General features: G+C 36.8%; 1 protein-coding gene and 1 pseudogene across 10 annotated transcripts in view; one reads left to right on the forward strand and one right to left on the reverse strand.

The window, feature by feature from the left end:
- The window catches only part of EYA4 (EYA transcriptional coactivator and phosphatase 4), a 302,278-nt gene extending 279,685 nt beyond the window's left edge, over window positions 1-22,593 (forward strand). For 7 of the 10 annotated variants that reach the window (XM_055324740.1, XM_055324738.1, XM_055324736.1 and 4 more), the window contains 7 exons: window positions 926-1,015; window positions 6,372-6,430; window positions 6,538-6,698; window positions 9,555-9,669; window positions 13,381-13,502; window positions 15,563-15,663; window positions 19,224-22,593. In XM_055324740.1, the coding sequence (XP_055180715.1) occupies window positions 926-1,015; window positions 6,372-6,430; window positions 6,538-6,698; window positions 9,555-9,669; window positions 13,381-13,502; window positions 15,563-15,663; window positions 19,224-19,304 (729 nt within the window). In that variant the 3' untranslated portion in view covers window positions 19,305-22,593. Of the gene's footprint in view, window positions 1-925; window positions 1,016-6,371; window positions 6,431-6,537; window positions 6,699-9,554; window positions 9,670-13,380; window positions 13,503-15,423; window positions 15,525-15,562; window positions 15,664-19,223 lie in introns of all 10 variants that reach the window. The other 3 variants (XM_055324737.1, XM_055324742.1, XM_055324744.1) reach the window with 1 other exon arrangement.
- Window positions 4,413-4,803, reverse strand: LOC129509231 (10 kDa heat shock protein, mitochondrial-like; annotated as a pseudogene).
- Window positions 22,594-25,681: the final 3,088 nt, after the last annotated feature.

Genomic DNA, 25,681 nt, shown 5'->3' on the forward strand with positions numbered 1-25,681 from the left:
GCCCAGGCTTTTAACTCTGGTTAATCATGATCAAGTCCCAACTTTGGTCTTGCTTCTTAGTTCCTTGCTGCTAGATACTATCTTGGTTTCTGTAGACAAGAATTAAGTCACTTGCCTCCTTTCTAACCTCCTTACATTCATTAAACTTCTAAACATATGTATTTTCTACTCAGATCATTTTTACTGAATTAATGTTCCTTTAGTTATCCTCAAACCTACCCTCTGCATCTCTAGTCAGATGTAGGTTAGACCAAACTATATGCATATTCAAATAAATACTGCCTTTTGGGGACACCAGGGTGGCTCAGTGGTTGAGTGTCTGCCTTCGGCTCAGGTCATGATCCCAGGGTCCTGGGATCGAGTCCCACATCGAGCTCCCTGAATGGAGCCTGCTTCGCTCTCTGCCTGTGTCTCTGTCTCTGTGTCTCTCATGAATAAATAAATAAAATCTTTTTAAAAAATACTGCCTGTCAATCAAAAGGCAATTAATAATTAGTGGCGATTTTACCACATTTCACCAGCTCTTCCTGTCCCATCTTTAGATGCCATTTTCCACTCCCGTCCTGCTGACATCTGGAAGTCCTTCTGTTCTCCCTTTCCTGCTTATTATCTGTTGTTCCACTTTCCATGGAGTACATATAAACTGGGTCTTGTAAATGAGCTTGCTTCCTTCTTCCTCCTCACAAACATAGAGATGTTCTAAGTTGTCTTAATGCGTGTATAAATTCCTGTAAATTCACAGATGCATCTGTATACTTAGTGTGGCTTAGATTACCCTTTGGAAAGGCACCTTTTTAGATCATTGGGGTAAAAATCCATGCAGTCTACCCACTCCTACCACCCACAACCATATGCACTTTTGATATTCTTAATAATAAACTAGTTACTGAAATTTTACCTCATTCCATGTGTATTTTCTTTTCAGGATCCCCCCATGGCTGTAACCCTGGGACTCCGAATGGAGGAAATGATTTTTAATCTTGCTGATACACATTTATTTTTTAATGATTTAGAGGTAAGAGTTTAAAAAAATAGGAATAGTCATCTCCCAACTATTATAATGCTTAGATGATTTCTAAATAGGCAGATAACCTCAAGAAATCTGAAAAATAATTAGCTCATGAGAATAGTAAAGTTTTTGTCAAGGGGAAAAATGTATAAACAAATACAAACAAAAGCTAAAATGCATTAATGAATTAGACCTATGTACTAGCACCTGTTTAAAAACTACAGTGTCTCGGAAGAGGAGAAGGTCTGCTTTGCCGTCCCATACAGGACAACCCATTTGGCACCTTTGGAATCAATATTAGCTTTTCCAGGTTACTCACCAGAGTTTATTTAGTTTAAATCACTGGGCAGCAGTCACAGGTACTATTTATGGTGGTAGCATGGGTCATTAAGTTTTTTAGATAATCTGAAGCTTAATTTTAGACCACATTATCATTCCTTATTTCCTCTGCATCTAGATAAAACAGGGTTAGAACTGTTTATATAGCACATCTGACTGGTTGCATTGCATTTATTTTCTTTTGTTCTCATTTATCTTTTCATATCCAACCTGACAGGGAAAGTAAAAACAGTAACAAAATGAAAGGATCCCCTCCCCCAATAGCCTCAAGAGCGCTGAAAATAAGTACTATAATGAGGTATATAATCTGGGTGCTAATGGTCTGAGTTATTAGGCATTCAGATGGTAAAATTTGAACTAACTGAGCGGCTTGGGCACTGAGCAATAGTACTTCTTGATCAAGAGCAAGTATAGTGAAATATTTAAGTGTGATATATTTACATTTTTTAACCTCATGGTTTCACAATGAAATAAAAGTGTTTATAATCATATTATAAATGGGGAGAGAGATTATTATTGCTGAAATGCCACTTTGTGCAGAACTTTCTGTATTGGATTTTCCATTAATTAAATAATAGCCTTTGAAATAAATTTGTTTATCATGTTATCTTGTGGAACAGAAACCCTTGTAGGGTCCAAAAGCATAAAAATCATGTCTAAGGTTACCTGCTAGCTAAGTGGTAAAACCAGGATTTAAAATTCTGAGTCTTTCTGGCTCCGGAGCACATACTTCTGCCTCATACCAAGCTGAAATTAACAGAAGTATGTGAGAAAAAAAAAAGCTAAGTTAGTGTCTTAAATAAGTTTTAAAAATTGACAAGGTCTTAAATCCAGTTTCAGCTGCATTTGTGACTTATATAAGAGTAAAAATTCTGATTTTTAGTGTATCCCATAAATGTACGTGCTAGAAATCTGGGTAATATCATTTTTTGGTGTTGTTTTCTCTGCAGTGGGTCACTGTTTTTACTGGATAATAAAATCACTGTCTGTTTAAAGAGGTTTTATTTGTTTTCTTTAATGGCCAGTATGAAAGATCAGTATTCTTTGGCAAGTTTTCCAGTTTTAGATAATAAGAAAAAATAATCACCTCTCTAAAACCTGATTTAAATTAATCCTGCTACTTATTAGTAGTGTAGTATAGAGCATGACTTTATATATACAGTATAATAGAAAACACTTTTTAATCTTTTTGGAAGATTAAAACTCTGAACTTTTAGAGTTTTTATTTCATTAATTGTTTTTGACTAGAAATAAATGAAATAAATGACCTTTTAGCTTTCGTGGCACATTTGAAGCCAGATGGAATAAATTTACCATCCAACTTTTAACAAGATAATAAAGTGAGAAAGTGAAAATAGCATATGATAAATTTGTGAATTCTCTTAGCAAGTTTGACATAAATGTTCTCATATCAGATCATATGGTCAGTTATGGTGCTTTAAGAATTTTTATCTTGGATCATATACTATATAAAATAGATTTTTAAAATACCCGACAGGATCTGTGGGAAAAATAGTAACTGAGAAAATATTAGTATTGACTTTCTCTTCTGATTATAGCTTTTTAGTTATGTTTTAAAATGTGATAAAAATTCTATTTGACTCAAGTGCTACAACTTAGTATCCAACAGTACTTTATCAATGAAATGATTATCCGCATACTCTGCATAAATTAAATTCTCATGTGTGTGCACACACATGCATACCACATGCACCCGTGTACATCCAGATAAGTGCCCAAGGGAACTCAAAGGCTTGTTACTGACTTTAGTTAGGTAAATAATCATGAAAACAAAAATCTAAACATTTCAAGATCATTCAGTGCTGTTACACACACACACACACACACACACACACACGTATATATATACATATCTCCACTATCTGCCTCTGATTTTGAAAGTCAACTTGACTTTTACCCAATTTTTTATTTCAGTAAACTTCTTGTAAGCAAAGATTGTCATGGGCTGCATAACTGGTGTGAAGCTGTCTCTGCTTCTGCTAACAAAGAGGTGATTTCCTCAAGAGAGTAACTCATCGTTAGCCTTTTTTTTTCCCCCTCTGTATTTAATCTCTCATAGTTCCTTTTCTTAACCCAGAAATCTAATTTGAGACTCACATCCTTTAGTCAATACTGTAACATATGTGGTAGCAGCTGTTCTCACATAATTCCTTAAAAGATACAAATTTAAACCCTAATAGACACTTCTCTGCATCCTGCAGGACTTGCAAAGAAGGCAAATGCTCATACTTCTCCTAAGAAGAGAATGCTCTCTGTTGAAATAAAAGGTTATTTCAGTTAGAATAACTTCCAGAAAAGAAGGCACTGGGGAGCTCAGGTTCACAAAAGCGAGAGAAGACTGCTATGTGGATTATAACTGATAAAGATCACTGACAACTTTATGGGCACCTTGTAAGACAAAATTATAAAAATATTAAGATTAATAACAGAATTATTCCAAATTTATATGGAAATTTGTTGAAGCCAAGCATTAGACTGTTTTTAGTATTTCAGGTTTTGGTCAAAATCATTTTTGCAAAATGCCTCTGAGTAAAAACTAATTGAAGAACAATTATTTAGAATTTTCTAAAAATGTAAGTGATTGAAGCTCGGGTTTCTTTCACTGGACTGTAATCCTTGGGCAAGAGTCCAAAGTCAATAAGCATAGTTAACTAGGCATAAATTTAATGAGAAGTTCCATTTGGAAAAATCTCAAACATAACTTCAAATATGGAGCTCATGCTCCAATAAGTTTGATACACTGATGTCCTCAGGAGTAAAAAATAAATTTAGGGGCAAAATGTACAAATTAATCATGTGAGTTAATACTTGAAATGTCAGAGGCATTTCTCTACAGATTAGGATAAGAAGGTATGAAATGTAGAAATAACTTCTAATTACCAGAGTAATTCCTAAGGATTTCCCCTACTTTTTTTTGGATATTCATTTATTTATTATAGTTTATTATAAAAGAGAGACATGGAAATTATTTACATAATGAAAGATTTCACAACTTCAGTGGAATAAACAACTTCACATGACGCCACTTTGATAGTGACTTACCTCAGTTTTCATACTTACCAAGAATGTCACCATCTCCAAATAAGAAAGAAGTCTTGTTGTCTAGAACCACTCTGCTGCCTTCCTATTCTGAGAGAATTTTATTTCCAATTTTCATGCTAATGATTAAGTTTCTCCACCCTTTCCTTTAGAGCCCAATCCAGAGCCACTACTACTGTTTCTTGCCGTACTTTTTCCTGAGATTTTTCTGGAAGCATAATGCCTCCTTTGATTGAAATTTGGGCTGTGCTCCTTACTACCCATACTTAGTCAAAACGGGGTAAACCCTTTTCAAATGCGTGTCTTGCCCTGAGTCCTGCAGCCTCAGCTTGTACCCTGTTCTCTTCCCACTCCCCTCCATCTTGATACAAATATCTTCTTACAGTCCTTACCATATAGAACATTATTTTTAATATAATTGCAACTTTGTGCTGGAAAATTAAATGATTGTGTTGATTTTGTCAAGAACTGTCATTTGTCAAAGATATCTGCCATGTAGTCAACAAAGAATTGCACAATGATAACTGTGTGCCAGATTGTGCCTTAAGCAGGGGTACAGCCAGGTGACCCAGACAGCCCCCCTCAGGGAGCTTCCAGTCACATTAACTTTTTAACTTCCTTACGTGTGAATATTGATAGATATTTATTCTAAAATTACAAATAATTTATGTAAATCATATGAATCTTTAATTTACCTGGATTTTCAGGTTATAAAATAAAATTGTATTGATTGGGCTACTTTTATATTTTGTATTTGAAAAGAAGCCCGAGTCACCTGGTTCACCCTCAAACTTATACAAGGATATAATATACTCAGTGTGGAAAGCTAGAGATATTAAATATTTCACTAACAGATGCTTTCCAGGTCTTAGAAGGAATATAAATAGCTGAAAAGCCCCTGTTTTATGTGGCATTTTCTTGTTACAGTTAATAATTTTTAAAAATTAGTTTTCAGTAGGTTTACAGTCAGGATCTATGAGTATCTGAAATAATTTGAGGGGAGAAAAAGAGTCCCAAAAAGCTAAATCATACTCATCCTATAGTAAGTACTAGGTATTGTAAATACCTTAGCCAAATTCCATCTTCAGATCACATACTATTTCCCTGGATCTTTACAGATTATTTGAAGATAGAATAGGATCCTTAAAACAGCCAAGAATTTAATTCTTACCCAAAGAAATGACCATTTGCTCTGAGAACACTGATTTCAGTCAGGTCACGTGTATGGATACATGTACCTTAATGTTTATTCTCCTCTGAGTTTGTAGAACATTGGAGATGGTAAATCTTCATTATTTCCCTTTTATTTGTAAGTATCATTTTCAGCTTCAATATTTCAAAACTTGAACAGAAAAAAAAAAGAAGAAAATATTCGATCTCTATGGTTATTAGCTTTTTTCTGTGTTAAAAGACCAGGACCTTAGAATAACATCAGCATGATTCTTCCATGGGACCCCTGGCCCGCAAAAGGCAGGAAGTCCCAGAAATCTCACGGGACACCATAACCATCAAGCCCTTCTGTTATTGCTCAACAGATAGCAAATGATAGTCACCACCTCTGATTCAGACCGAATGAGTTCTGTATAACTTCAGATTAGCTTTGTTTCCATACTTAAGTATGCAAAACCTAAATGGCTGAACGTGAACACCAGTCATTAACAACAATTCAAAAGATAATTTATTATTTGTAATTTTCAGAGTAAAAAATTTTAAGCTGCTCAGAAGAAATCCACATGCCATATGTTTTCAGATCCCTTTTTATGATACTCTCCTGGATTTTTTTTTTTAAATACTCTTCTGGATTTAAAATAGAAACGGTGCCATTTCCCCAGGATGGCAGTGGGATAGATGGGCAAATGCTGCCGCCTTCTGGCCATGGCCTGATCAGATGGAAAGATGGAAGAATCAAATACCACAAGGGCATCGTTTGAAAAACAAATAACTTTTCCAATGTTTTTAACAGGAGTGTGATCAAGTTCATATAGATGATGTTTCCTCTGATGATAATGGGCAGGACTTAAGGTAAGCCATGGTTTTCAGTATGCTGTTTCCTACAGAAATTCAGCTGTGGAGTTTTGCACATGTAATTATTTCTTTTATTTCTTTTTAATATATTTTGGGTGTTGCAGTACCTACAGTTTTGCAACTGATGGCTTCCATGCAGCTGCAAGTAGTGCAAACCTTTGTTTGCCAACAGGTGTAAGAGGAGGGGTTGACTGGATGAGGAAGTTGGCTTTTCGTTACAGAAGAGTAAAAGAATTATATAACACCTACAAGAACAATGTTGGAGGTATGTGTGGCTCTTTAAATCTAATAAAGATACTTAGAAAGATGTACGACTTGAACTATAGTTCCATGTTCCGTATGAGAGACTATGCTTCTATAAAAGAAATTACCAAGAGCTCATGCTGAACTACATGGAGTCAGAATTTTAAGTTTCTTAGTTGAGGTGGGTGGGAGATGTAACAGCAAAATAAAACATGCGGCTCTGCCAGAGGAGTTGGGAATTCTCTGTGCCCAGATGTCAAAATTGGTCAAAATTTACAATAGGATATTGAACGTTTACCCCTCTTTTGCAGACACTTTTAGGGTAAACCATACAGGGAATTCATCGAGGCAGTGCGAAGACCTGTCGAAAAGCGAGGGCCCCAGTCCTTAAAGCAGAGTTGTTAGTCATCATTACCTTTCTGGAATCCTTTCAGAAATAAAGATAAACACTGCTTTATGTCATTTCAAAGACTTAAACAAGTCTGTTTTATTTTATTTTTTTTAATTGCGTGTTATCTGCCAGTGTAGCTTTTCCCTGGATATTATTAACTGTTTGAATACTCCGTAGACTGTATCTAAATTATTTTATCTTCATCCATATATTACAGGTGATATTACAACCTGTGACATCAAAACTAAAATCCCGGATATGTTTTTTGATAAAAATACACTTTGATTATTTCTATTATTAGGATCAATTTTAGGTCAGCAAGATCCTAGGATGAGCTATGAAGTCACATGATGTTTTCTTGCAGGCTTTCTGTTTGTTTTTCTTTTTTTCTGTCTCTCTTTCTCTCTTTAAAGGATGATTGAAGGGGCAGCCTGGGTAGGTCAGCGGTTTAGCGCTGCCTTCAGCCCAGGGCGTGATCCTGGAGACCTGGGATCGAGTCCCACATCAGGCTCCCTGCATGGAGCCTGCTTCTCCCTCTGCCTGTGTCTCTGCCTCTCTCTCTCTCTCTCTCTCTGTGTATCTCATGAATAAATAAATAAAATCTTTAAAAAAAATAAAGGATGATTGAAGAGCTTAAATCAGGATCTAAAATTGAACTATAACTAAATATACATATGCATACTATGTATATACATACCATAGAATAAGTATAGTAACATTTACTTTTTTATGTAAATTTATTTTTTATTGGTGTTCAATTTGCCAACATATAGAATAACACCCAGTAACATTTTCATCTACAGTATATGTATTACACACAACACACAATGGGGGGCAGGGGGCTGTGTGTCTGTTCATCTTGTATCCCCATTATCTAGCGAGCGTTAAGGTGCATAATAGATGCTCAGTAGACAGTAGCTACAAGAGAACAAAAAACATGTGGAACCATAGACAATAGCAATAATATTATTACGGTTTTTAGAACCAAAAGGGATCTTAGAAATAGGAGATCTTCATTTCCAAATGAGAAATAGGCCCCTGCAGGACAGACAACTCTGGTTTCTTAATTCACTCTAATGCTCTAGATAAGACATTTTTGTAAAATCAAACAGGTATTCTGTTTAAATTCAATTGTGGGCAACATGTTTAATTTTAAAATATTCCCTTGAGAATTCTGAAGTAATTTTTATTTAGGCATGGCATTGTTTCCCTCATGAAGGGTATTATTAAAGTTATTTAACAACTAACAAGGTTGCTAGTAAATAATATTATAGCTTAAAAAGTTTAAGAGTTGACATGCAAGTGTCATTTTCTGTGCTCTGTCAGCATCTCTTTATTGAAATAAGGACAAATGAGTTGCCAGAAACTATACCTTTTGATTTTAAAAATCACCCACTTGTATATGTGCTCCTAATATTCTGAAATATGATTTAAATAAGAAACTTTTTTAGCAAATTTGCATGATCTCATTTTATCATAAAACAAGGACTTTTTATTTTTTAACGAAGCTCCATGCCTAGTGTGGAGTCTGATGCAGGACTCAGTCTCACGACCCTGAGATCAAGACCTAAGCTGAAATCAAGAGTCAGATGCTCAACCAACTGAGTCACTGAGGCGCCCTATTAACAAGGCTTTTTAAATTAAAAAAAAAAAAAAATCAGTTTGCCTACATGTTTTCTTATCCCAACATCAGCACAGTTTTAACCATTGTTTTTTAACTGTGTCATATGCTTAAGAATTTTAAACACAATTCTTAACTTCTGTTTAAAATGCAGAGTATTGGGCAGGCCGGGTGGCTCCGCGGTTTAGCGCCTGCCTTCAGCCCAGGGCCTGATCCTGGAGACCCGGGATTGAGTCCCGCATCGAGCTCCCTGCATGGAGCCTGCTTCTCCCTCTGCCTGTGTCTCTGCCTCTCTCTCTCTGTGTCTCTCATGAATAAATAAATAAAATCTTTAAAAAATAATAGAATGCAGAGTATTTGTGATAGCTTCAGCACTAGTAACTACCTACAATAATATCAGTATTAGTGGTTTAAATGGTAATGATTGTGATCATTAAGAAGTGAAATATTTTCAGACAGCCAGTGTTTGAGATGTGTATCCCTTGGCTGGACGACCCCACCTTCTTCTCCAGACCTATTACATCCCTGTCTTTTGGAGTGGGACCCAGCACAGGAGTGGTCATAGTAGCTCCTCAGGTGATCGGCGTCTGCCGTGCCAGATTCTAGGTTCTGTGAGATTAGAGACGAGGACCCACATTTTCACTATTACTTCCCTAGGGTTTTTTTGACCCAGGACCTAAAATCTAGAAATAAATGTTTGAATGAATAATGAATGAATCGATATCAGTTCTTAAATGAAGGATCTGTATTGATATAAACCTGTCTCTTTCTGTTTCTGATGTGATCTATACTAGACAGAAGGGAGACCAAACCAGGTATTCCTGAAATTTTTCGTCTCTTGATTGTACCTTCTCTTTTGGTTGCAGGACTCCTTGGCCCTGCCAAGAGAGATGCGTGGCTGCAGCTAAGGGCAGAGATTGAAGGTCTGACAGATTCCTGGCTAACAAATGCACTTAAATCCTTATCAATTATTAGTACTAGGTAAGTGGAAACTATTGTTTCCGTTCTTATATTTATGGTATTGAAGATGTAGTTGTAATTGTATAACACACATAAAAAGTCCTTAATTACTGGAGTATTTTAGAATTTCAGAGGACCTGACAATTCACTGAATCAGGCGATTTTCAATGTATGTGGGAGATGATTGGGGGTAGAGGATGGCAGGTGCTGCTTCTCAGAATAACCAGAAGATCCCATGTCTTTACCTTTCTTTCTACATAACTAATGATCATCTCCACAGGAAGGTCATGTGTCGTGTAACAAAAAAAGAAAAAAAGAAAAAGACAACACCCTGTTGGTGGCAAAGTACAGGAGATGACGAAAAAAAATACAGTTTACACACAGAGTGCATGTTTTTAAGTGTTTTGGCCCATTTGTAGGTAATATGCATAATTTAAATGCAATGAAAGAGCAAGAGAAAGCTCTTTGAAAAACTTGTAACCTTTGTATCTTTTGAACTAAACAGTGAAATACTGACTTACTAGTGGAGATAGTAGAACTGAATAGACTTAAAACTAGTTGAACACCATGTGCCATAAATGCTAGTTCATAAAGTAATGTAAATCTGAAAAGTGATAGATAGCTAGTTTAGGGTGTGGATGAACCTTTTTACTATCCTATTCTTTAATTTTATTTCTGGGTTAAGTGGATCAATAAAAGCCTGTGTAGCCAACTTGTGGGTAGCACAAATTCAGAGAAAGAGGTAATATTTTGACTTATAGAATTGGGATACAGAAAGCCTTGACAATAAAACTTGTGTACATCAAATCCTGCATGTGGCATCTAGCTGCAACGTGACCAGCAGATACATTGATATCAGAAAGCATAAGTGGGTGGAATGGAGGTGGGTTGGAAGCTGCAGGTTTCCTGAGTCAGATTGGGGAAGCCAGAACAAAGTACTTCACTCAGATCTGGGCATCACATTCGGGGGGGGGGGGGGGACTATGACACATTGAAACATCTTGTGTCCAGGAAAGTAGCCAGAAAGGTTTTAGGCTGAGGATACCATGCAAAAGGAACAGTTGGAGGGAGGAACCAAGGAGTTTAGTCTGAAGGAGAGTCCTATGCAGAACAAGATTACCAATTACAACTGTTTGAAATGTTAGGCTGAAAATAAATTACATCTCTCTGATCTGTAAAGGAGAATATTAGGATGGATGAGTAGGAATCCTAGGAAGGAAAGTTCTGGCTCACAACTGAAGCTGTTATAAAATGGGACTTGCTGGTCTGTGGTCTCTGTAACTGGTGATAAGGAGAGAGAAGGTCATGGAGGCTAGGATGTGAGGACTCCTGAGTCCCCGAAACTGTGTGTAAAATGTAGTAGAATTCGCCTTTCTCTGAGGAGGAAGTCAGCAGGATGTCTTCTAGATGCTTAAAACCCAAAAGTTATTCTGTTGTTATGTAGATCGTATATGTGTTATCCATAACATAGAGGGATTATTTTTAGACACATAGCCTTAAAGCAACTACATGTGTGGATTTTTAAAAGTATTTTTATTTATTTATTCATGAGAGATACACAGAGAGAGGCAGAGACATAGGCGGAGAAGCAGGCTCCCTGTGGGGAGCCTGATGCAGGACTCCATCCCAGGACCCCGGAATCACACCCTGAGCTGAAGGCAGACACTCAACCACTGAGCCACCCAGGTGTCCCTACATGTATGATTTTAAGAAAAGTGTAACAAGGAGAGGAAGGGAAAAAAACAAATCATTACACATTGGAGATTTAAGGGCCATGAAATTTGTTAAGTCATCCACATATAGGACCATACTGGTAATTTTTGCAAAATGTCCCAAAAAGAACAGAAGCTTACATAAAACATGGCTGAATTAATTATATACCTGAGCTTTTGGCTGAGCTGGCATCCTCGCTTTCATTCTTCTCCTATGAATATAGTGAAAGGTCATAATCAAATGCATAGGAAAATTTTCTATGTAAGGCAGCATTATTTAGAAAATTTAGAAATCAGAACCATCTTAAGTGAACTAACTTTAAGAAAATGATGCTTTCGCCACATGTGGTTTTCATGTATATAAAAAATAGTGAAAGGGAATAAAGGGGAATTTATTTTTTTTACACAGGATCTGTCTTAATAATATAAAGCATAATATTAAGTGTACTGGAGGGTAAGCGTGTACATACGCATGAAAAGCTGGCAGTCAGCTTGCTCTTCTAACTTCTAACCAGGCTTCTGAAAATCAATCAAGAGAATTCTAGGAAATATTTTTGGGACCCTCACTAATACGTATTAAAGGCTTGTGCTACAAAATACCAATAGAGAAAGGTCCATACCTATATGCCTTCTCAGCCCCAATTTGACATGTGTGGTTTGAGCCCCTCAAGGCAGGACAACTCAATTTTTCCATGATCCAGAAGGAAGGATCACAATCTGTTCTTTTCAGATGTCACAGTTCCCACTCTCCTGTTGTTTCCTTTTCTTCCCCACAATGTTACCATGGAAGAAACAACTGTAAGTTGTAAAATGAGACATTATCACTCTCAGAGCGTAGGTCCTCTGTAAGCAGATTAAAACTGGACCCATTAAATGCGGTTCGCTCTTTTATTGTTGAGAAGGAGACTCAGGGATACCTCTCTTTGGGACTGAAAAAGGGTCCTCTGCATTCTTACTTCTTCAGGATCCCCATTTGTCAGCCTCTTGATTGGAACACTGGATTATTTCTCTCACAAAATCCAAAAACGGGATCCCTGGGTGGCTCAGCGGTTTAGCGCCTGCCTTTGGCCCAGGGCGCGATCCTGGAGTCTGGGATCGAGTCCCGCGTCAGGCTCCCGGCATGGAGCCTGTTTCTCCCTCTGCCTGTGTCTCTGCTTCTTCTCTCTCTCTTTCTATGTCTATCATAAATAAATAAATAAATAAGTAAATAAATAAGTAAATAAATAAATAAATAAATAAATCTTTTAAAAAAATGGGATCCCTGGGTGGCGCAGTGGTTTAGCACCTGCCTTTGGCCCAGGGCGCGATCCTGGAGACCCGGATCGAATCCCATGTCGGGCTCCTGGTGCATGGAGCCTGCTTCTCCCTCTGCCTATGTCTCAGCCTCTCTCTCTCTCTCTCTCTCTGTGTGTGACTATCATAAATAAATAAAAATTTTAAAAAAATTAAAAAAAAAACAAAAACAAAGTCCAAAAACTCCTTTTACCCATCCATCCAGTTGCCTTCTTTCTGCCTGTGTCCAGTACTTTTCCAGGCTCTGATAATGCTGGGACATAGAATCTTACCACCCTAAAAAATACCTCATCTGAATACTTGTAAAATATAGAGCCAAGCCATCCCTCCAATAACTTTTCCATGATTGCCACTGGCTGAGGTAGGTTTTCTGAAGATCCACAGAAGCCCGAGGAGCTCTTTACTATAGAACATATTTCTATTACAGGTATCGGTTTACTTTTCTCCTCCTGCCTATCTTGTGATCTGGGATGAGGCAGGAACAAAAATGTATTCATCTGTGACTTCTCTTTGCCAGTTTTCTTCCACTTCTCCCATTTTGGGATGTATTCTTAGTTATGGTGCCTGTCCAGTAACAGGCACTCAATCAATAACTGATGCTTAAAAGTTAGGTTATCAGGGCCCATTTGTTATGGAATTGAAAGACCACAGTGACCACTTAAAATCTACACCATTAGAAATTATTTCATATTAGAAAACAACTATGCATATTTCCTCCCTATCTTAGGAGTAACTGTGTCAATGTCTTGGTAACGACAACCCAACTGATCCCAGCACTTGCGAAGGTTCTACTCTATAGTTTAGGAGGTGCTTTCCCCATTGAAAATATTTACAGTGCAACTAAAATAGGTAAGAAAATTCTTTCTAACTCTGTATGAAATGCTTTTACATCTGTGTTTGGGTGGATTTTCTTAATATGCTTCTCTGCATGATTTCCTCTTTCATCAGTTTTGCTATTAGAATATCAAGCAAATTTGAATAGGGCTCATATAACAAAGTACCCTGTGACTTATTGTACATTTGCAAATTTTATGAAAACTGTTGCCTAGTGAAATTCTGAATTCAGTATCTGGACAACTCTGTTTACTTATTTATGTATTTGTATGTATACTTCATTACAGCACCTGTTTTAAATAATAGAGTGTCTTTGGCCATGGTATTTAATATCTTAATTAGTATGATATATGGTATTACATCTTAGCAGATGCAATAATCTAGATCTAAGATAAAAATACTCTGTTGGCATTACAGGGGAGTGGTAGGTGATGGCAAGTGACAGCCTTGATTCCAGAGAAAAAATTATTTTCATGAATTATAACTTATGAATGGCTGGAAGTCCACATTTCCAAAAATGTCCAATAGTAATCAAAGAACTACAGCTTTGTTTATTTGCTTACTATCTGTCTGCGGATCCCCATTTGTCAGCCCCTTGATTGGAACACTGGATTATTTCTCTCACAAAAATAATCTCCTCTTTAATCTCCTCTCATAGACTGTCCCTAATAACCTTTCAAAAACAGAGTTTCCTAGCTTCTGCCATCATGAAAGAGTTGAAAGAAAACAGCTCACATATTCCACTGTCTGTCAAGGAAATGCCTGGGCAACAGGTTGTATATTGTGCCCTGAAGGTCAGCAAACTTGGGCTCTGGCACCTTGACAAGAGCTCAGAATCCCAAAATCCCCTACCAAAAATAACTTGCCCTGGGCCTTGCAGAGTTTCAATATTGGCACAGGCAAAAAAAGCCCCCAGCTGCAGCTGGTTCAGGAATATAGTTAAAGAGAGCCTTTATAAGCTTTCATAATGTAAATTCTACATTGTCATAGGCACTACAGCTCAGAGCCCTAATACCAATCCCACTCATTCATTACATAAATGTTATATATTTATGCTAGCAAGATTAACATATCACACTTTATTTTGCATTTTCACAAATCAAATAATTTTACACTATCATAAACATTTCTTCTAGCAAGGACAATATTCTTTTTTTGGCCAAATTGTTCCTTATATTTAATCTTAAAAAACAATCACTTTTATTTTTCCCCTTGAGCTAGTTTTTTGTTTTGTTTTGTTTTGTTTTTTGTTTTTGAGTTCTGAACTATCAGATTAAGAAAACATGCAAAAATACCCATGACTGCATGACCATTCTGGGAATGAAATTCAGAAAATTATGCCAGTGTTATAAAATAAAGAACATGTAGAAATGCCACCATGTTATTCCCATAGTGCCAGCAGAGGAAACAGGTGGCACCAGTGCTGTGGCCCAGTCAGACAGCACCCTTAGTTCAATTAATCTGAGCAAACTAGCTCCCAGCCACTTGAAGAAAGGAGTTGTTTATCAAGGTAAACCGACATCTTAGTATTTCCTCTTTCCTTACAGGTGAGCGTTCAGTTTTTTATAATAATATTTCTAGCTGACTGGTCTATACAACTTAAACTAGGTAAAATTGACACACAAAATTAAACAAATAAATGTCAAGACTCATAGTTGTTTGTAAAGTTGTTCCAATATTCTTGGAAGATGCTAACATTTTCTCTGGGTCGAATTCTTAACCCTACTGACTCTTTTGGAGGCTAAAACACATTTGTTTAATAATCTGTCTTGAGTAAAGACTTACAGTATTCAAACATATTTGTTGATTTCATAAACCCAGAGGTTACAAGCTAGTTTAAGTGATTGATGATCAAGAGAAATTAACCTAACACTTTATGAATCTTTAGGTTAATGAATGCAATGTCTGGAAGAATAAGCAGTGCATTGTTTTTCAGGCAAGGAAAGCTGTTTTGAGCGTATAGTGTCCAGATTTGGCACTAACATAACTTATGTTGTGATTGGAGATGGCCGAGATGAGGAGCATGCCGCTAACCAGGTAACTTCACTCTGAACTTTATCTCATTTATCTTCCAGGAAAAGAAAGTTGCTTTGAACGAATAATGCAAAGGTTTGGCAGAAAAGTAGTATATGTTGTAATTGGGGATGGTGTAGAAGAAGAACAGGCAGCAAAAAAGGTAACCTGTCTCAAACAATGTTGGTGTGACACTTCTAATGCAAGCTTTTGTGTTTGCATTCCTGTAGTTTGGTCCAATGGCAGCTTGACAAATTATTTAAATTTATAGATGCAAAGCAGTAAGAGCATGAGAAGGTCAATACTTACATTCAAATAAACCATTTGGAGTCTAGCATTTTTTGCCTGAAATTTGATAAGAAATGTGCAAAATTTAGTTAAGGACACGTGTGTGTGTGTGTGTGTGTGTGTGTGTGTGTGTGTAATGCAGACAGATATAATGATCTTTAAGAAAGATGGGGGAAAATAACCATTTTTAAAAACGTGAAGTTTAACCCGATAGACAAATTTTATGAGCTCTATGGAAATCATGTTAGTGGCTCTGTTCTTATCCTTTTGCTCACCCATTTTTTATGTCAACGGTCCTTGTGAGTGTCTTGTAGTAAGTGTGCTCCATGATGATAAACACTAAGGATAGATTTAATAGCTGAAGAAAAAATTGTTGCTAGAGAATTTTAAAAATGCTGTTGGAATAACATGTATTATTCAGATCCTTTGGTGCCAACTTGTCATAGAGATTTAGAGGCAGTATGCCTTATATCTAGAATAGTGTTGCCCATTTCAGTGAGCCGTTAGTACTCGATTGAAGCCAAGCAGCTGGCATTGAACATATTCAGAAAATCTCATAGGCCCTAGGTATTTAAATAAGCCTTTTCATCTGGCCCACATTTCTGAAGAAGAAATTAAGGTAGTTAAAAACCATTAAATGGTTGGCCCACGATCAAAAGAGGGATGATACAGGATTGGTCCTACTATCAGTTGATAGAACACTGAGATCTAATGCTTCCTTCATTGAATGATCACAAAATATCATCTAGCCAGGATAAAAATCATATAATTTATAAGATAAAACAGATTGGTACTTGCTATTTTAAAACAGTGACGTATCAACCTATATTGTTTTACATAGAAGGAACGTTGTCATTATCCTGAGGCGATCTCAAATCATCATCTAATAAAACCTTCACTAAACACTTGCATATGCTGTAGTGTTTACCTGATTTCTGTTTTACAAAATAAATAAATGAGTTTTTAAGAAAGGTTTATAGCTATAATAGAAATATTTTAAAAAATGACCTAGGTTTGTAGATAATTCCAATCAAGCAAAGCAGAGAAAGAGAAAGAAGAAGGTTAGAAGGTTTGGTGAAGTGTTAGAATACATAATTGAAAAATCCATTGCTTTTTCATAACATTAAGATAATTGGTGTAGGCTCTGATTCCCACAGAGCTCTTGGTCTTAACTAGCAGCATCAGGACCCAAGACAGCACACTGGCCCATAGGACATTCTGTATAAGGTCAGAGACGCAGCCTCAAGAAATACAACTTCCACTGCTGACTGCTACTTAAAATCCTCCCAGTTGCACACAGTTGAAGTATCTTTTGGAGTTTGTCAGTGTCCAGAGTCCATGTTGTTTCGATTTTTCATATTGGCACCATCATTACAGTCAACAAGTAGTCAATGCAGCCACTGCAGCAGACGTTATGCATATCTTTTCAGCTATGTGAAATTCACACACATCTAGGTGAGGGCTAATTTAAATTCGCTTTTCTGAACCAGGAAAATTATATGCCTTAGAAAATGAAAATTTAGGGGATCCCTGGGTGGCTCAGCGGTTTCGCGCCTGCCTGAGGCCCAGGGCATAATCCTGGATTCCCAGGATCGAGTCCCATGTCAGGCTCCCTGCATGGAGCCTGCTTCTCCCTTTGCCTTTGTCTCTGCCTCTCTCTCTCTCCCTCTCTCTGTCTCTCATGAATAAATAAATAAATAATCTTTAAAAAATAAAAAAATAAAAAATAATAAAATGGAAATTTACATCTACACCATTTATCCATGGTGTAAGAACAGGACTTGGCATACCAGTTGTTATACCCTCTGCTTTACACCTGAAACTTCAGGAGAAAAAGGCATGACTCCAAGTGGACAAGAACCTTGGTTAGAATGCTATTTCCAAATGGTTGTTTATGTAGGTACAGTTTTGGTGATGGGGAAGGCTTACAATTCTATTTTGAAACACAGGTGGCTGGTTCCTCTAGCATCCAGTATGCATGCTTTTCTTTGGATGTGGCTGTAATCGCATGCGCAGAAGTACGAAGTACTATTTTGTTATTATAAATAGATCTGAGCTGAATGAAATAAAAAGAGGTTCTAGGTGAATTTTTGTGCTTAAATTGGACCTAGAAACATGTTTTGTTTTGCAAATTTAAGAAGAAATTTCAAAGTTTAAGAATTAATGTATAACCACACCCCCTATAGAAATGTATAATGTGAGCCATTATTGTAATTTTAAGTTTTCTGGAAGCTTCATTTTTTTTAAAAAAAAGAGGTAGAATTAATTTTAGTAATATATTTTAACCTGATATACCTAAAATATTATTGTCTCAACACCTAATAAACATAATAATTACTAATGTGATGTTTACATTCCAAGTCTTTGAAGTTCAGTATGCATTTTGAACAGGACTTGCCACATTTCAAGTGCTCAATAGACACGTGGGGCTGCTGGCTACCATATTGGACAGCAAAGAATCGTAACAATAGTGATGATCATTTTAACTTATATAATGAAATGCATTTCCCATGTTATACATATATATATGTATTTCCATTATATAGATAGATATTCCATACACATGTATTCTACAAGATGCCATGAGCTCAAACGTACAAGTAATGCTTTAGTTTTAATTGCTATTATGCATTATTTCTTTTTTTCAATATTGTCCTTAATGGAGTATTTTTAGACATTTTTTTTCCTAATCACACTTTTTTTGTGAAACTTAACCATATCTTGGTATATCTTTGGAGAGGCTGAAACCATTGTAATGTCTAAGAATATTTTTCCACACAAGAGGCCACTTTTTGTCCCCTTTGGTACATTATCACCCCTATTGTAAATGGATACTGGAGTGCTTTCAGTCCCACACCAGTGATGTAAGTCAATGCTACTAGCTTAAGTTATAACTTACTCCAGACAAGGAAGAAGGTTGACCATCCCCCCATTGTTTTCTACCTTATATAGTTCAGCTTCAAATTATTTTTTACATAGAAAGGAATTTACCCTCTTCCCCTCATAGAGACAAAAGCCTTGGACTTACGAAGTTTATCATTTTAAAATTTTTGTTTCTAACTGAGATGTGAACCCTGAGGAGTACTGTGGTTAAAAATTGCTTTCCATCAGCCATGGAGGATTTCGATGCTCAACTTGCTTCCCCAGATGCTGATGTTGGCTGTGATTTTCCTGAATAAATATTAAAGTACTTAAGAAATCTCAGTATTTGCTTTTATAAACATTAAAATCCAGTTCAGATCTATTTCTCTATTATTTTGACCATATGATATTGATGCTACCAAGCCTTCAGATATGATCATGCCTTCCTTGAATTCCCTCACTTGAACGTGGGTGAACCACACGTGTGTACTGCTGCTTCATTGAGACAATAGTTATGATTTCTCTCCATTCCTTCCCCCTCTCTCCTCTGTCCCTCCCTCTGTCAACACACAGCACAACATGCCCTTCTGGAGGATATCAAGTCACTCAGACCTCTTGGCCCTGCATCAAGCACTGGAATTAGAGTATTTGTAACGGTGTTCTCTAGCTGAAGATCCATTTTTTTTATATATTTCAAGTACACTGAATTTTTATGTGTGATTCAATGCCTCTGGCTTTACACATATAAATTGTCTTAAAGGATGAAATCATATTTGGAATGAAAATTCCAGAATGAAGAATTCAGATTGCTGAATGGAATTAAACTTTAGTGCTACAGAAAGGAAGCTCTATGGTCTTATATTTACAATACTTTAATGGTTTTAAAAAAAATCTGTGGAGGTTGCTAGTACACACCGAATGAGTCCTAACTGGAATTAACAGCTTTAGCAAAGAACTCTTACCCTGGCAAAGCACCAACACATGCTCCGTCTGACAAGGTGGTGTTCAACAACATTCCTCAAAATGGGATATCTTCTCAGCCCTGAGGTTTGAATCTGACTTTAGCCTACCTAGCCCAGAAAATCTGAATTGGAATGCACTCAGACTGTATAAGGACAATCCTATCTAGACCTGTAATTTGTGTAAATTATTGATGAAAATAATTTACTGTGACTTTATTAGCAGCTGACTTTGAAAGTGGATGCAATTTTTCTTTCATTTGTTGGGGAGGGAAGTGGGTGGGCAGTGGGAGTCTAATAATGTCTCTTTTTTAAGTTTGGCAAACAGAATGTTCATACTGATGTGTTGTGCCTTAAAGACAAGACAGCGTTTGTGTGTTACAATGTAACTTTGGTTAAAATTTCTGTAGATAATGAAAAACAAAAAACCTTTGTGATCATTCTTAAGATGACCAAATTTAAAATTCAAGGTATCAGATCTTAATACTGCATCAGCAAGAAACTGTTGCAATAAGAAAACAATGATAATAAAGTTTGTGTTTTATTTGGGTTCTTAATAATTCCAATAATTATATGAGGCAACTATTTATGCATCCAACCATAAGCAGAAGGTTTGGGAAAGACTGTGGGACCTTTACTTAGAAAGTGAGATGTATCGTGAAGTCTCGAGTACCCCTTTCTATAGTTCTTCTGGAGAAAACTAAGAGCCATATTCATGACTACTTACACTATTTTGAGTTTGACTTTTTGATATGTGTAAGTTGTGTAGAGGAAAATAGTCTCATTAAAATCATAGGCAAATAGCACCCAGACTTTCTTAGGCTATTCCATGGACATGGCTTGAAATTCACATTGAGTGAAGATGGCTGAAAGTAAAGCTAAGGCATTCATTCCCAATGCCATTGCAAAAATGAAATGTCATCAGTGGTGGAAGGCGAATGCCCCAGATGGCTTCTAAAGAAAGGAGTGAAACAATGAAAATTTTACCTAGAATATCGTCATAAAATAAATTGGCAAGTGAACCAGATCTTGGCAGCAGTACTAAAATTTCAACAGTGAAATAGTATCTGGTTCTCCATCTTAATGCGTCAATCCAAGGTCTCTCCCTTAGAGACCCATACACCTTAGTTTCTGCCTACCCTGTTCCTGCACAATGGCCTGCATTCATTGCAAGGAGAACCTGTCATCATTGTGTGTGCATGTGTGTTTTTTTCTTGGTGTGTAGCCCATGTTAGGAACATGATACAGGTTCTCCTGTCATTTTGTATGACATGATTTCCCTTGTGGAAACTTAAGACTTCAAGATCTAGGAGTGTTTTAATGGTGTCTGCACCCCTGCACTTCTGTGTTTAAAATGTCATAATGTGGAACCTGAAGTCCAGCTAATAGGCAGCACCTGTAACCAGAGGCTGGTCCATGATAGCTCATCCTCTGAGGCTTCAGTGGCTCCTGCTCAGTGTGCTTTGCACACTGATCACAACATTCACTGTGGAAATATGGTTTTATTTTCCAGGCTGTAAACCTGTCTTTCTTTTCTGAATGCTAAGGCCATATTTACATTGGGCAGAAAGAGCTTGAGATCCAGTTTTGCAGATTTTGAGACTGTGATTTTATCACACAAACCTTAAACCTATTCTTTAAATTGAATAACTTTTGGCTCTCTCTTCCCCAACTACTGGTGCAGACAAATTAAAGTTGCAATACTTTTAATAATGATGATAATGCTATTAATAATAAGAATAATCTTACATTTTTATTGGCCTTCAGCTTGAAAATAGCAATTGAAAAAAATCAAAGACCTGCACTGATCATTAGTGATTACGTTTTGTGCACTAAAACCTTAAATATTTATTACTGTGAATACAACAATATTATCTGTATAGCCAGTTTCCTTAAATGATAGAACTGTGGCATTACATCTAGATTTTTAATCCTTTTCATGTCAAATGAGCAAGGCTTATAAATGCTGCTAAACCTGCAGGTACAGAAAAGAATACCCCTTCACAGGTGAAGAAGGGTTGCCAGTTACATCACCCAGTGCTATTGCTCACCTATATTTTCTCCCTTGATCGTGCGTTCAGAAGAGGCTGCCAGCATAGAGCCTCAGTGCTGGGTTAGCCAACAGACAACAGTGGCTCAGGCCCAAATGGCGACCTCACGGCTGGCCTGTGACTTGGAGCATGCGCAGACTAGAACCCTATCCTTCCTGTGTGAGGAACAGAGATCCTCTTCTTTTCTGGTCTGAAAACACACACACACACACACACACACACACACACACACAAATAAGCCAGCAAGCAAAGAGAACAACCTGTTTGGCAGTTCCCAGTTTCTGTTGACATAGAACATTGTGCCTTATTATAAACCAGTTTGAAAAATGTTCTGTCACTGAAATGAGTGTTTGGCTGCTTCATGGACAAACTTGGTAAGTCACTAGGAAAGGTAACCACCTTGTATTGTACCTGAAAAATATCAGAGTCGGTGGCCTGGCTACAATATCATAGCATACAAGACAAAGTCACTTTACCCCTACAAAAACTTGTAAATCAAATTCAGAGGCAAAAAAAAAATTATTTTAGAATTATGCAGTTTGAACACAAAAAAGTGGATAACTCTAAAAAATGTTTTTCCTTAGTCTTGATAAGCTAAGATTCAAAATAGTGTCAACAGCATACTCCAGTTTGAAGTTGTTTTTTTTTCTTTTTAAGTACATTTGTTTATGATGAGCCTATGTTCTCAGTGAATATGGCATTTAGTATTTCCTTCAAAAATAAATCCAAGCATCATGAGCCAAAGTTGCATTTTGACTCCTAACTATGGTAGCATTATGGAAATCTCACAGTTAAAGTCAAGGGTTTCTGTTATGTATTAGTAAAGTATAGATTATCGGGGCCTACATAATTTAAAGAAATGTAAATTAATATTAAAAGCTTGTAAAAATATGTACATCTTTACTGTTTCTCAATAAATACCTTTGGAAATGTTTTCATTTTCTTCACCCTCCCATGTTGTAGAGTTTTTGTTGTGTGGACTTAGCTCAATTCTAAATAATGTGAAGTTTATATTTAAGTTCCCTGATGTATTCTTACCTTCCCTTGCTTGTGCCTCGATGATGTAATTTGCAGTTAAGACAAGCTGACATGTAACATGGGAGAATGTCACTTATCAAGACTGAAGGAAGGCTGGTGTGCTGAAAGGACATGAGTTGTGCTGGTATTTACATACAAGCAGTCACTTTCAAGTGGGATGCAGAAAGTAGTTACAGTTCATTATGACAAAGTAATACCTTTTAGAATATTTAAAGCAAGTTTTTTTTTTTAGATGAAAATGGGACCTGGTTGATAAGTAGCTTCCAAAGGTGATAAAAGGAGTGTTGTTCTTAAAAGGCTTTTTTAAAAATTCTATATTTAAATTCAAGTTAGTTAACACATAGTGTATTATTAGTTTCAGGGGTAGAACTTAGTGATTGATCAGTTGCACATAACACCCAGTACTCCTTACATCACATGCCCTCCTTAATGCCCATCTCCCACTTACCTCATTCCCCTGCACCCACTCCCCTCCAGCAGCCCTCAGTTTGTTTCCTAAAGTTCAGTATCTCTTATGGTTTGTCTCCCTCTCTATTTCCATCTTATTTTCCCTTCCCTTCCCCTATGTTCATCTGTTTTGTTTCTTAAATTCCACATGTGAGTGAAATTATCTGGTATTTGTCTTTCTCTGCCTGACTTAGTTCATTTAGCATAATACCCTCTAGTTCCATCCACATTGTTGCAAATGGTGAGATTTCATTCTTTTTGATGGCTCAGTGATATTCCATGGTCTTAAATAGCTTTTAACAGTTTTATTACCTCGTGCATGGTATTGATTTATTTGCAAATCTGTTGTCCAGATAAAAACCAAAGGGAGAATCAGACAGCCCTATTCACAGTGTTTTAAAAGGTTCACCTCCAAATTGAGTAGGTCCCACATGTTCCCCCAGTACTTCTGAAATTTCCTTATTTTACTGTTAAATAGTTTTTAATCCCTAGACTTAAAGTTATCCAACATGGCACATAATTTTATCTTTTGTATTAAATGAGTCACCCACTCGAGGGCAGGGGATTTTTGTCTTACTTTGTTTTGTTCACGTCTGCATAACTTTCCTGCCTAGGAAAGTATCTGGCATGTAGTAGATACCCAAAAAAATATTTTCGAAGGAATGTATAAACCATAGGAAAGCACTTGTATGATCGTGGTCTGGAATTAAAGAGATTTTAAAAGGTTGAGCTGGATTTTAAAAGGAAATGTACAGGTAAGTTTGGATGGAACTAATGTAAATGTTTGCAACTTGGCCAGTGTCTGCTGGCCTAATAATTCGTGAAAATAAAGAGCAAGGACAGCCATAAGTAAAGACATATTTGGAAAAAGAGTTATATATGAACTGAAAATAATCATAAAAAAATAAGTTTGCAATGAATCAGTAATTGCTTCCTCTGCCCCCATTACTCTTTTATTAAACAATAATAATCTGCAACATCAATAGCTTTAGTTGACTTAAATTACTTACAGCCACAAAATATCACACAAAAATCAGATCTATTTGCAAAGTCTGTGGGTTTGTGATTCTGAGGCCCAGGAACAAAAAAGAAAGAAATGTTCAATTTCCCTTTGCCAGCAAAAGATAGCCATTATTTAACATCTGTTCACGGTATGTTTTTTTTTTTTAATTAGTTGTTGGATACAGCAGTATGAAAGAACATATATTCTCATTCATGGGTCACCACTCAAAACTCTCTCAAATTAGATCAAGCCAAAGTCAATTCTGGGGATGTACTGTAGTAAACAAAGATGCTTTCTCAGAGCACCAAGGGGAAAACTTTTCAAGTTCTGACTTTAAATGCCTGTCATCCAGAAACCTTCCAGGATTGTGTTAGCTAGCACACAATTTGAAAAATGTCCAAACATAATGTGCTAATATCTGACAAAGCAAATAACTCTATACAAGCTAGAATATTATTTTCCCTCACCATAAAATACTTCTTTTGAAAGAGAGAGAGAGAATCTTAAGTGGGTTCCATGCCCAGCGCAGAGCCCAATTCGGGGCTTGATCACAGATCGTAACGATTTTAAGCTGAAATCAAGAGTTGGACATTTAACTAACTGAACCACCCAGGTGCCCCCCTTCATAAAATACCTTTTGATTGGGGCTTGTGAGAACACTGTCTCTGTGCCTAAAGAGTACTGTGTTGTCTTTGTAGTCATAAAATTTTAAATTGTGTCCCTGGTGGCTGCAATGATGATGTCAGTCTAGTTCTCTGTGGAGCCTTCAGTGAAAATACACAAAATTGAATGAGAGCATGTATTGGAGGAAGTAGAGGAGCCATCAAGTAAATCAGTCTCCACAGAACCACAGGACAGGGCTGACTTGACCCTCATGTTCTTAGGCAGTTAGGGGTGACTCCGAAGATAGCATGTGAAGAGGGCTACAAAGGGTATCACAGGGTGCATGGCTAAGAGTTTGCAGAGGCACTTAACCAGCCCTCAAAGGGAAGACTCCTGGAGAAAATGATTCCCAAGCTAGAACTCAAAGAATAAAATGAAGAAGGCCAGGAACATGAAGCATCTAGACATAGAAGCATTGACAAAGTGGAAAATATATAAAAATGTATAGATAAGAGAGAAAAGTAGAATGGTGTGGTCAGAGAACTAATGCAAATAATTCCTATTTCTGGAACACAGGGTACAGAAAGGCAATAAGAAATGAGACTATAAAATAAGCAAGGGTCAGATCATGAGGATTTCAATATACCATTTGATTGTATTTTCAATACGCATTTTGATTTTATCATGGGATCAGTAGGTGGCAAATGCAAGATTGTACACGGAGGATGCATGTGTCTGGATTTATGCTGGGTAACAGTTACTTTGGCCCCACAGTGGACAATGGGGGATCTATGAGGCTGGCAAATGGCCCCAGAGAATTATTGATAGGTTGCTATGCTAGGTGATGGCCATGAATGTGGAGACAAGTACACAGATTTAAAGAGATTATGCTACCTTGAGACGGCATTAGTGAAAGCTAGTAATGATGCC

This window comes from Nyctereutes procyonoides, unplaced genomic scaffold (assembly GCF_905146905.1).
Source record: "Nyctereutes procyonoides isolate TBG_1078 unplaced genomic scaffold, NYPRO_anot_genome, whole genome shotgun sequence".
NCBI lineage: Eukaryota > Metazoa > Chordata > Mammalia > Carnivora > Canidae > Nyctereutes > Nyctereutes procyonoides.